At 43.3% G+C, this 12,755-nt stretch overlaps 1 protein-coding gene across 4 annotated transcripts in view; it reads right to left on the reverse strand.

Moving 5' to 3' along the window:
- Positions 1–943: 943 nt before the first annotated feature.
- The window catches only part of ETS1 (ETS proto-oncogene 1, transcription factor), a 120,302-nt gene continuing 108,490 nt past the window's right edge, over positions 944–12,755 (reverse strand). For all 4 annotated transcript variants that reach the window (XM_033097839.1, XM_033097837.1, XM_033097840.1 and 1 more), the window contains 2 exons: positions 3,074–3,192; positions 944–2,131 (listed from right to left, as the gene is read on the reverse strand). In XM_033097839.1, coding sequence (XP_032953730.1) covers positions 1,916–2,131; positions 3,074–3,192 — 335 coding nt within the window. In that variant the 3' untranslated portion in view covers positions 944–1,915. The remainder of the gene's footprint in view (positions 2,132–3,073; positions 3,193–12,755) is intronic.

Here is a 12,755-nt window from a genome sequence, read left to right on the forward strand (position 1 = left end):
ATGACACGCTAGAAGGTTCTTAGTACTTTCAGTTTCTCAGCTAGATCCTAAGAAAGGCTAGCCCCGAGAAGCCCATCTTAAATGTTTCTTCACCTGTCTCACTGAAGTCTATAAAGCCATCCCACTGTTGTTGTCTTTTGTTAATGGGGGATCCATATAGTAGGGGAATTCTGATCGGACCTTTTCCTCACTAGTTAGATGTTGATTCCCCTACTCCAAACCCCATCTTTAGATTACCCTCCACAAATTCCTCATTGATTAAGTTTGCAGTTAAATTATAGGGGAACCAAAAATATATTCCAATCTCATGGACCACCCTAGTTTCTTCATTCAAGCTCCTCATCTTATGCGTTTCCTTTGCCCTCAAGTCATTCCTCTCTTCTGCAATTACTAGCCTTCATTCACCTGTGCCACGATAACAGACCCATGCACAAGGCCCTAACAGCGGCTGCGCTATTCACTTTGCATGCACAGTCTCACCTGACACCTGACTCAGCTAGCAGTTCTTCAAAGGAAAGCCTTGCATTTCTCCTCCCAAAGTCGGCCAAGCCACATTTTATTTGTATGCTCCCTTAATTTCCATTGTTCCTAAAACCCAGTGAGTGTAAATGGCTTTATCAGACACTTTTTAACTCATGCCATGTCTGCAGTTACTCTTGCACTCACCAAGCAGAAACCTGTACATTTCTCTCTACTGAATAACAGGGAGGGGGAAAGCAAAAAATGTGGGATGCTGGGAAAATAAGACACAAACGAGAAAGTGTAGAGTGTTAGTTTGGAATCACATGCATTCAGGACTTGTTTCTTAAGACCTGAGGGGTAATGCCCATGCACACAGCTTTACAGCTTTTATTCCAAGTCATGTGTTACAGGTATAGAACCAATAAAGAACCAGGTCAATTTTCCTGCTTTGATCTCCTTGCCATGACTTCAACAGTGCTCCTACATTTGCTGTGGTCCAAAACCAGGGCTGAAAAATACATTCAGTTCAATGACTTAACACTTCTTAGCTCAACATTAAGTTTAAACCCCAAGAATCCACAAATAAGTAGAGTGGTGTGATGATAAATTTTTTAAATTATAGATGAAATTTACACACACAGTTCCCTTGTACCCAAATCAGCATTATTTTTCCCTTCATATATAAGCCACAGGAATTTGGGATCCCCAATCTCAGTGACAGCACTTTGCATTTCCAGTGGGGTCTATATAAACAGTTTTCTTTCACTATGACAGAATCGTTAGCCGGCAAATAAAAACAAACTTGCATGATACTGCAATACTGAGACCACCTTAGAGCTTAAGACGATTTTTAAGAAAGAAAAAAAAATACTGGCACAAAATTTAATAAAATAAATTTTAACACAGAAACAATTTTGGCCCCTCCCCACTGAAGTCCATCTTTGTTTTAAAAGTAGAGTAAAAGGTAAAGAGTCCTTGGGTTTTAGTGCACCCCTTCCCCCCCAACAAACAAAATGTTCTACCCCATTTCCCTCTTTTTTGGCTGACCAGACCTAAAACAAGCAAATGAATTGCCTTTCCTCAGTCACATGACTCCTAATGTCTCAGTTTCTTTCGCTAATAGGTCCATAACTCGAGACACAATTTTTCCATGGAGGATTTTAAAAAACGATTGGATACTTGAGCCAGATTCTTCAAGCTTCTAAGACCCTTCTCTCTGTCCTGAACCTTTGCTCAAGAATTTCTTGTCCCACCCACCCCACCATTCCTGGCTCTCTGTTTCCAACCATATACAATTGATTATAGCTGCAACTCACTTAGCTCCCACCCCTGAATGTAAAAAATGAGTTCAGGAAAATTAAAAATAGAATAACAATTAAAAATTAAGAGTCCAACCGACGTGGTTGTTCTTTGAAATGTCTCAGGGGAGTTTCCCCAGCCCCTTTGGTGTCCATCACTCATCAGCATCGGGCTTGACATCCAGCATGGCATGGAGTTCCTCGGGCGTGTATCCCAGGAGGCTCTGCAGGTCACACACGAAGCGGTACACGTAGCGTTTACCCGCTGTCTTGTGGATGATGTTTTTGTCATAATAGTAGCGAAGGCCACGGCTCAGTTTCTCATAATTCATCTTAGGTTTGTTTTTCCTTTTTCCCCATCTCCTGGCCACCTGAAATGTAAAAAAAAAAAAGAAAAGAAAAGAAAAGGAAAGAAAGAAAGAAAAGAAAAAAGAAGGAGGGGTAAAAATCTATAAAATGATCCAAGTATACATGTTCACATGCCTATACCTACCCATGGTGACCCAGGATGTTTAAGGAAGACAGAGACTCACGGACATAGAAGATACTTTTCTGACCTATCTCTTCTGAATTCCAGTTTTCAAGGGTTGGAAAAAACTGCAGTAAAGTTGATTCTCTAAGCTGATGAAAACACAGTGACCCTGAACTTCTGCGTAGTGGACTTAAAGTATCTGATATTGAAAAAAAGAAAAGCAACACTCTAGACTCTCTTTTGTCCTTATATTATTAAGAGAATGCCCCTGCTTCGAAAGCATGAAATCTCATGTGAGGAAGTGGAGGACTAAGCTGTAATCAGACTTGTCTTCCACCAACAGGAAGCAATTTTACAGTTCTGGGACCCCATACCTTCTCACATCTGCCAGAACAGAACAGCAAAGGTGTCTCTCGTATTCATTTTTTTAAATCCTCACAATTGGGCAAGGCACAGAGCAACCACTCAATAAGGATTTGTTGGATAAGAGAATCAATTAATGAATAAATTGTACCAATCTTCCAAGGTCTCTTGAATTGTCTGACCCCTTTCAGATTCACAGAGCCAAGGGAAGTGCTAAGTAAGAGAAAGCAACTCATATTTATGAAGAGCTCCTATGTGCCTGACATCTTTTGATCCTGGCAAACAAAGCATCATAGATATTTTCTCTAATTTTCAAATGATGGAACTAAACCTCAGATAGGCTATGTCACTTGCTAGAGGTCATACAAGTAGCAAGTGGCAGAGCTGAGATTTGAATCCTAGAAAATATTACCACACTCACACAACCCCTTTCTACAGTTCTCTCTAACAAAGTACTCTCAAGTCACTCCTATCTTACCTCATCTGGGTCAGAAAGCTTGAATTCCCAGCCATCTCCTGTCCAGCTGATAAAAGACTGACAGGATTTATCAGTGAGTAATTCCAGAAGAAACTGCCACAGCTGGATCGGTCCGCTGCCTGGAAACACAAAGGATTGTGAATCATTACACCCGATGCTCAGCATTCTGGGCAACGAATCCCAGGGTACAGTACTCTCTCTTCCCTCCTCTCTCAGTCCATCTAGCCAGAGGACAAGGAAAGCAACACAGAGAATAAATGTTGGAAGAGGCGCTATGAGTTCGAGCAGACTGAAAAGGTGAAGAAGTTCCTACCAAAATAAAAAAGGAAAAGCACTTAAGACAATATATCAAATTGCCTGATGTTGATTGGCTTAAGGGTCAGTCCATTTTTATTGCTAAGCAAACTCCAGAAAGAATATACTGACTCTACCGTCTGAAATATTCTAAGGTAACATAATCTTTTGTGCCTTCAAAAACTAACTCACTTTGCCTTAAGAAGTAATAAAGGTATTAACTGAAGAATGTCTTTGCCGGTTCCAATCAGAAGTCAAACCTCATAAGCACTCCTCTACATAGGGAGACTTTGGCCCCTGGTTTGCAAGGAAGATCACTATCCTAGGCTTATATAATTAGCTGGGTCATTAGTATTCCTCCCCTGTCCTCCCATGACACGTATAGGCAAGCACCCAAACTAAGAAAGGAATGCATCATGACTTTGTGAGCAACTGTCTGGCCACCCAGGAAATCTTCAGAGGTCAGGTAAGGACTGTCTCAAATTCTTCACAAACTCAGTAAATTCTAATACACACACACACACACACACACACACACAATTACTTTCTTTTCTTAGCCATCAACACTGCCAAGATCTTAGTTCTGGAAGGCCTGGCATACTCTGACAGTCAATTTATCGTATGCTAACAGATTCATGCAACATAGGTTTTCCTTTCTATTCAGAAATGACAATTCTGCCAGTGATTCCTATCTGCCTTATGGGAGCAGCCGGAGAGACAAACATGGGTTCAACTGTCCACGCTGCTTGTTCCATGTCTGCACTGTGCCTTATACCACCATCTCAGAAGCAATCTGGACCGAGTAGGACTGGGAAAGATCCCGCCCATGGAGATGAAGGGAGCCTTGGATACTCTTAACTCATACAGGAACATCTGACTTTTTAAGGCTCTAATCCTTAACCTGAGTTTCAAATTTGTCTGATTCAAAGTAAACTGAGATTCAACAGGAAACGAGCTTTAGGTTGGTTCCCTCTCAATCTAAAAATGAAATATCCATTACAATCTTATCAGGGTAATCTCTTGTTCTAGCTTATGCTTCTACCAGGCATGTAACATATATCATGCTGGATACTCCTAAAATCCACTGCCCACTCCTCTCTATAGGTGAAGCACAGTGGTCTCACTGTTTCCATCCTGTTGGTGTGAAAAAAGGTGCTCAGATGAGTCATGTGACTTTGCTCCAAGACACAGTTAGAAAATGGTGGTTCTGCGTCTAGTGTCCAGGTCTTCAGCCTCCAAGCATGGGGCAACCTCGACAGACACCTATGAGGAAACAGTGACGGGTGTGCACTGTCATCTGACAGCCAAGGAAGTGTTCCTTCAGTAGCTGCTTCCTAGTGGTGGTTTCCAGCGCTCTTCCTCTGCACAACCCAAGCCAAAAATGGAAAATGAAATATTGCTACCTCACCTCATCCTTCTAAGAATGCACCCTGAGCTCTTTAAAACCATCTTGCAAGAAATACCCTACATATATTGTAGAATAAAATGATTCAGTGAATGCCTACAAAACAAATTAACATGTGCAAAAACAGACCTGAGTGCAACACTGGTGAAGCCTTATCCTCCTCGGTTCTCCCCGCCCTTGTTAGATAAACCAGATGGGTGTTTAGACACATCTGCAGGTTACTTAGAAGTTGAATTAAAGTCACTAGCTACTACTCCCTGCCTGGGCTCACAGGACTAAACAGGACATCATAGGGGGATTCCATTGAGAAGCCACCCTGATGGGTAGAAGGAATAAGAAAACAAATCTCTATTAAGAAATGCTATGGAATTTCTGGTGGCAAAAGGAAAGAAATAAAAAGAAAAGAAAAGGCACCTGCAAGTCCCTTGTGACATAATAGATTTCCGGATGAAGGGCAAAATGACTATATACCCAACAGGACCCCTGAGGAGTGACACACAGAGAAAAATGACTACCCCCATATTATGTAAATGAACTCTGGAGTTTGTAGTTCTCTTTTGAGTCAGGTTCACAGACTGCAGACATAAGACAGAAAGGAGTTGCTTTAAACACCTCTGGCAGAGGAAAATGTTCACGAATGCTATGATCTACTGCACACCTACTATGCACTAGACACTGTGTTGATGCATATGCACTTCTCGTTTATTCCTCACAGTAACTCCATGGAGTAGATGTTATCTGTTCTTACCATTTTACAGCAGGGAAAACTGGTAAGCGTACCACTGTGTGGCTGGTGTCCACTGGCCTCGGTCAAGGCCATTCCTATAGAAGTGGAATGGAACCCAGGCAGGCTGATCCCCAAATTCTTCAGCTCAATACTACATTGCCCCTCGACAAGACCAACTCAGAGGCTAGCATCTAAACTGCCTGCCTGGTCACACTAATCCAAGGGATAAAGGGACCTGTCTTTTAAAAAACAACTCCTCTTCCTCAACTCTCACAGCAGCCACAGGACACTGGAGAGACAGTGGTTCTCCCAATCCTCTGACAGCTAATGACCTTGGTGTTCACCTCCACAACTGATATTTCCAGTCCAATTAGTCAAGTCTCCTCTTGGTAGCTGTTAGGCTCTGTCACTTCATTATTTCATTATTTCTCCCTCCCACTATTTACCTTAAAACCTGTCTCATACAATTTATTTTAAAATCCCTTTGGGGAATAGGGGCTAGTGACACCAAGCTGAGGAAAGGGAAGGAAGTACTGGGCTTCTACCCAGCAAGTCCCAGAGAGAAGGACCCCGGAGCACACACACCACCGTCTCTTGCCCTTGAGACTGGGCAGCCATAATGTAGAGAAGGGGACTTCAGTTCATGTCACTGGAACCAGCTCATAGAGGAACGGATTTCAGACAGAGTGACTGTTGTTTTTTCTGCCAGCGCCATTTCCCGAATTGAAATGTCCAAGTCACAGGCCCCATCTGCCCTGCCCCAGCCTTTCTCTGTATATTTGACCCCTGAAGTCTGTGTATGTGGTCGAAGGGCAGGGTGAGTCCCTGTCTGCAGGGGCTATTTTTTTTTCCTTCTCATTGTGAGTTTACTTTTGTTCATAAAGAACATCACACTGTGAAAATCGGCAACTGGGAGCCCAGGCTCTAGAATACGATGCTCTGTAACTCTTTTCTTTTAAAGGGAAGAGGGAGCATAAATAGGAAAAGCAGATACCTAAAGAAAGCTCAGGAACTAGATGGGAAGGAATGTTTCTGGTTAGCTTCACAATAGGAAAGTCAAAACAGTGGTGATGTCAGCTCAAGTCTCCTTCCCCCAATTCTTGAAGAAAAATCCTGTGAGCCCACCCAGTGCTAACATGCACACAGTGCTCCGTTCTCATCCTGGGTTTTCTGAAAGTCGCTGTTTACCCTTGAGAAAGCCCACGTTACCATAACAAATGAAAGGAATCTATGATTCCTCCAGAAGAGTCCTCTCTAGTACCTTTGTGCTGACTCCTAAACTGCAAATAGGAAGGACACAGAATTCTTCTCAACGCAAGAATTCTGGTTCCAGGATGGGCTCCTTCCCTGGCTGGACTAGTGAAGAGTCTAACACAGGAAACTGTTTCCACAACAATGTGTCACCCTCACTCCAGGTCTGGGAGGGGCATTCAGGGCCATCTGGAAGCCCATAGCTTGCAGGTAGCTCTGGGGTTGGAAAGCACACTAATTACGTAGATCTCCCAGCAACATCCAAGTCTAAGACCATGGGAACATCTTATGCCCTAGACTTACAGAACACTGGACGAGGCTAGGCTTCCCAGCTACAGGCTCTCCCAGAGGATTTGCTTCTTATTGCTTACTGTAGGTCTGCCCCAATCCCCAGGGCCAGAGGGCTTTATCTCTTGCCCTTGCTCACATCCTAAAATTGTACGTACATCCTAAAGTTGTAAAGCTTTTTCCTCCATTCTCCCTGCACCTCCTCTCACGCCTGGGCCCAACCCCATCCACCCACCCAACTGGACTGTGGTCCCAGTGACCTTTGTCCCAGGGAGCAGAGAATGGTACTAAGAATAGTGCCAGTCATGGGAAAGGGGAGCTCACATACTAAATGTGACTCACAATGGTGTCCCTGTCTGGGGGCCCCAAGGCAGTCAACGGCGGCCTTCACCATGCTGCCCTGGGGTGTCACACATCAGGAATCTGGTGGCATCACTGGGAAACTATGCTTCTCAAGTCGAAGCTCTGAGCCACAGCAACAGAGGGGTCCCTGTTAGAATGAAGTCTCTCTCCCAAGAAGTGGTGGGGGAGGGTACCACACACATTCACACCCACCCAACTCTCTGGGCCTCCACACCCCTGCAGTCTGCTCCCTCCACCTCCGTCACTGGCAGTGTAGCAAGGGGGATTTCCTCTGACTGCTTTGTTCTTCTCAGCTTCTGGGTAAGAATAAAATTCTTAGTACAACACTGACAATCCTGATTTGAAGAACTTGACACAACTTCAGAAGAAGAAATATTAGGTGGGTACGTGGAGGGCCAGCAGAACAAATGTCACGAGTATGTCTCCCTCCAGATGGGACACTCAAGGCACTTCAAATCCAAGGCTACAATCTCTCTCTCTTTTTTAAGGCAAAGCTTCAAGTAAATTCCTACTCATTTTGGTTTTGTTTCAAATCCCTTCTCCTTGTCTAGTAACTGGGAGGTCTGCCAATCTATCTCAATGGGGGCTAGTTATTAAAAATCCCCTGCTTTTTTGCTTCCTTATTCTGAGTATAACAAGTGAGCAACTTAAATATGTATATAGCAATGGGCTAGGACAAAATTTTAGTGAGGTGCTCTCTTGATAATAATCCTTTCCATTTGGCAAGTTGTCAGTACCTTTCCTCTCCTTTTCAAGGGGTTGCCTGCAATGTCAATGACTTCAGGGTGGGGCTTTAGTTTTTCCTTTTCATTTCAACTGCAAGTTTTCCTCAGTCCTCTGTGCCCTAGTGCGAGGCTCACACCGAAGGGCTGACTTCCATACAGATGGAGGTCAACTCAGAGCAGTCACTCTCATTGCGGTTTACTTACAAGACCAACCTGATGGTTTGCTCAATGCCCACCCCCAATCACTAGAAGATATGCTCCAAGGGCAGGAACTATGTTCTTTCACTGCTAGAATCCAAAGCTTAGAATAGTGCTCACCAACAAACACTAACCATCGAAAAGCTATTTGCTGTTGAAGGACTCTAGTTACCAGCTCCCTGCGAGCACGGACTGTATCTTCCCGATCCCACTTTTCTCAGGGCCAGGTATGGTATCTGCTCCCTGACAGGTGCTCAATAAACATTTACGGAATTGTATTACAAAAACAATCCTCCTCTGAAGAAAGGCGTAAGGATGTAAAAAGCTACCCAAACTGCTTCTATCTCTAACTATATTTGGGACCAAACAGTATGGGTGACTCCCAGGCTATGTTTCATCAACATGTTCCCCAAAATAAAAACGACCACACCTCCTGTCCTTTGGGGATTAATTTGCTACTTTGAGAAGCTAATCTCTTTAGCTTGACTCTAAAAGTCAAATCAAATACCTCAGTGTGGGCAGGACACCACATTTATTTTAACCTATGAAACTCTCATGGTTGGTCACCCTTGCAACAGGGCTGACTTTGCCCTAATAGCACACATCTGCCAGGTGTTCCTAAAACAGACGAATGAGCCTGACTGGCCCCTCCCTTCCACCCAGGTGTCTCTACCCACAGCCAAACGATGATGGCAAAAACAGAACACTCAAATCCAGAAATGACCCATCTGTTCATAAGTGTATCTTTCTTTCATACTACAGTAGGAGCCCCCACCTCTGGGGGTGGAGTGGGTGACCCCAGAATCTAAGCATCACCCCCTTTCTGTCTACCCCCTTCTAAATTATCATTCACAAAAAAATTCCAAAATTTCTCTATTTCCATTAAGTCTTTATGAAATGAAGTTTAAGGACAAACAGAAAACATCCTGACAGTTTCTTGCCTGTGGACCAAACTCAACCTGAAGTTGCACAAGTGTTCTGCCTAAGCATGAAAAATGCAAGAGATCATATTGATGGATTGTTTGACAACCAAAGCGCTAGGAAGATTTTTAAAAGAAAAGGAAGGGTAGGGTCCGCGTGGTATTTTGGCTTAGCTTTGGGCGCCTTTGGGTCCCTTTTCCTGTCTCCTCTGAGTCATGCCCTACCTTTGCCCCGCCCCCAACCCCATCTCATCTCATCTCCAACATGATGCATGTGTGGTACAGTCTAAAACAAGCCACCAAGGCCTGGGTTTAACAAAACCACTGTTAAGTCAATATGTTTTACACCTATGTTCCTTTATCATCAATGGCTAGTAACTCAAGGGAAGCAACTGGGGATATAAGTTCTAATAACTCAACTCAGAATCACAAAAAACATTCTAACAGGTGCCTGAAAAACACATGAACATAATGATAGACGATACCTTCATGAACTTGCATTTATTTAAATGTTGAAATAGCCAGTATCTAACAATGGAAACAAGTTAGAAAACATCTCTCCAATCAATTAAAACCAGCTTTTGATGTCAACTCCACGTTGCTGACAGGTGAGACCAAAAGAAAGGAGAAAGCATTAAAGATAAAAATACAGCATGTCAAGCAATGGAGGACTGATGACAGCAGACAGTATCCTAACAGATTAAAATAGATATATGCCTGTGGGAAAGGCCAACACGGGGAGTCAAGGGTCCAGGGCTTTGATCCCAATTCCTCCCTGATTCACTGTGCAATCTTAGGCAACTCATTTAACCTCTCTGGGCTTTAGTTTTCCTATTCCTAAAATGTAAATAGTAATCCCTGTTCCTTCTCACTTTGTAATAAATTGGGAACAATATAAAATACAACAATGAAACAACAGAAAAAATACTTTTTAAAGTAGACTTTTCAAAGAAAGATAAGAAAAAAAGATGGAATTGAAAAGAAAATAGCAAAAACACTAGATAAAATTCAATTATTCTTTCAAGAATTAAACTGGCCTTTTATATGGCAACTTTGAAGTAGGAGAAAGTTGGAGGAAAAAAAAAAAGATGAAAGTATATAAATGTAAAATGCTTTCAATATCGTAGAGGAGAATACCACTGAAGATTTTTCAAAGTTAGGGATAACTCTGTGAAGAAGTGCTTGCTCTAATTCAAAGTAGGTAGGCACAAAAAGATTGAGCAGATGCTAGCTGCTTTGCAAGTGAAAGTATCACAGACATTTATGGTTTGGGGAAATCTTCGCCACAGACAGACATAGATCCTCTTTCCCCTGGTGCACTTTTTTCCCTAATCGTTTATGCTCCTCGCCAAGCATGCTCTACCTAATTATTATGGAGGACTGACCTAGAGAGTTCAGCAGCGTTGCCCACAAAAGCCAGCAGTTTGGCCCGACGTAGACCCCATCAGCATTAACTGAAGGTGAAACAGAAAGTCTTGTCTAGCCAGCCATCAGTGTCTAAGACAGGCTGGGCTGCAAGCCCAGTTGGCTCGCCATAGGCCGGCTGGGCTGCCCACCTGGGACAGACGTAAGTGAGGCTCACTGGGAGTCAGCCTTGGGCTTGAGAATATGACAGTTATACACTGTAGTGTACGGAGAAAAGACCCTTGTTTTTGCCCGGGCTCCTCACACCTGCATGTGTTCAAGTACACATGTGTGGGGGTGGCTGTAGGAGAAAGGAGATTGCTCCTCTCTTAAAGGGACAGCCTATATTCAAATGCTGCTGCCTCTTTCCTCTAAACTCAACAACTCCGTCTAACCATGTTCAATCTACCACTCAGACACAGACTTGGAAAGCGAGCCGGTGAAGCTCAAGTCAGGAAGTGGGTTTCCTTAGAGTTTTTCCTCCTGATGTCTTCTAGGTAACCGATTCTTTTAAGAACTCACTAGAAATGGGTTTGGTTTGGATTTGAGGGTATAGGGTAAGAATTTTGTTAGATACCAAGGAAATGCTTTTTTCTAACCAATGTAAATGCCTAAAGAAAATGTCTTCCTAAGTATCTAGATAACAAGAAGAAAGATGTTTTCACTAACGAGGATTAAAAAATAAGACTTGAGAAATCCAAAGTCAGTGCTTTTTCCTCAGTAGATTCTCAATGCAATCTCTGGAATTTATTTTATCTGAGGGGTAAAGTCTCCCCTGCATCGCAAAGATGATAGAATGACTGCTTAAGCATCTTACAATTCCTGGGGAGGTGAACTAAATCCTAGTGATCATTTGAGAACTGAATTTTTAAAGCATTTATCCAGCAAATAATTTCAGACCATCCCTCAAATGTCAGGCATTGTAGCCAGATTGGGTTGAATAACAAAATAGAATATTTAACAACAGCATGGCCGTCGCAGAAGAAACACTATCTTGTTCCACCTTACTGTGAGGAGCTGAAAATGTCCTACTTCACACTTTTAAAGAAGACAGGACTGAGAACCTACCATTGACGGGCCTTCACAGAAAACCATACCCACCTCGGCTCTGAAGGTCAAACACCTCCACATAGCTATGCCCTAGGAGCACCTTTCCAACAAAACAAGTCCCATCCCCGTTTCAGACTTTAAACTTTCACATTCACTCACCTTAGGAGAACTTTCACTCTCATTATCTCTCAGGGAGAGGTGAGTCACACATAAGACAATGCAGTTGGTTAGTCACAGTCAACAATATGCTGATCTCTGAAGCCTATCATGGGCCACCGGGAGCACTGGGACTGACCGTGGTCTTGAGTCCTACTGTACAACTAGCCAGATCGAAAAGCTGTGCTAGCCTATCTGAAAACCCACATTTATCAGTCAGGTCTGATGTGGGCGTCACACAACCTACGGCAGCCATGACAGCGTGCTGCTCAGGTTGCTTGCTGAAGGTAGCATAACTGAGTGGATCCACCATGTCCCCACCAAGACCCCGCTTCTTAAGGGCTGCTCCAGCCAGGGACTGAGCCTGGTGGGGACACGAGGCCCTTCCTGTGAGACGGGAGCTTCTCGACTGGGCAACTTTGGAGGATTCCCCATCAGCCTGGCCAAAACTTTCACGGAATTGAGCTACAGTTGGAGGCTCTTCACACCCAAATCTGCTCCTTCTCTCTCTCCTTTTACAGGTAACAGACCTGCAGCATGGTCTGAAGGATCCCCTGCCTTCTCTTGCTCTCTCCCACTTTGTCCTTCGCAAATGTCACCACCCTCTGTAATAAATTTATTGCAAGTCTAATCACGTCTTGACATCTGCTTCTCAGCAGACCCCAACAAATACACTACTAATATTGAATATTTTCCTGCTAATTGTCTCACACTGTGAAAATCTTGGAAAGACATCTTTTTATGCTGTGTGACTTTGGGCTAGACCCCTTTCCTCCTCTGAACTTCAATTCCCTCACTTGTACAATGAGAATAACAGAACCTTCCTCATGTGACTGTTGGTGACAGATTAAAAAAAAAAATTAATGTTTGTGAAAGAGTCTAACACACAGCAGGAATTTAA

Source organism: Rhinolophus ferrumequinum, chromosome 25, assembly GCF_004115265.2.
Source record: "Rhinolophus ferrumequinum isolate MPI-CBG mRhiFer1 chromosome 25, mRhiFer1_v1.p, whole genome shotgun sequence".
Lineage (NCBI taxonomy): Eukaryota > Metazoa > Chordata > Mammalia > Chiroptera > Rhinolophidae > Rhinolophus > Rhinolophus ferrumequinum.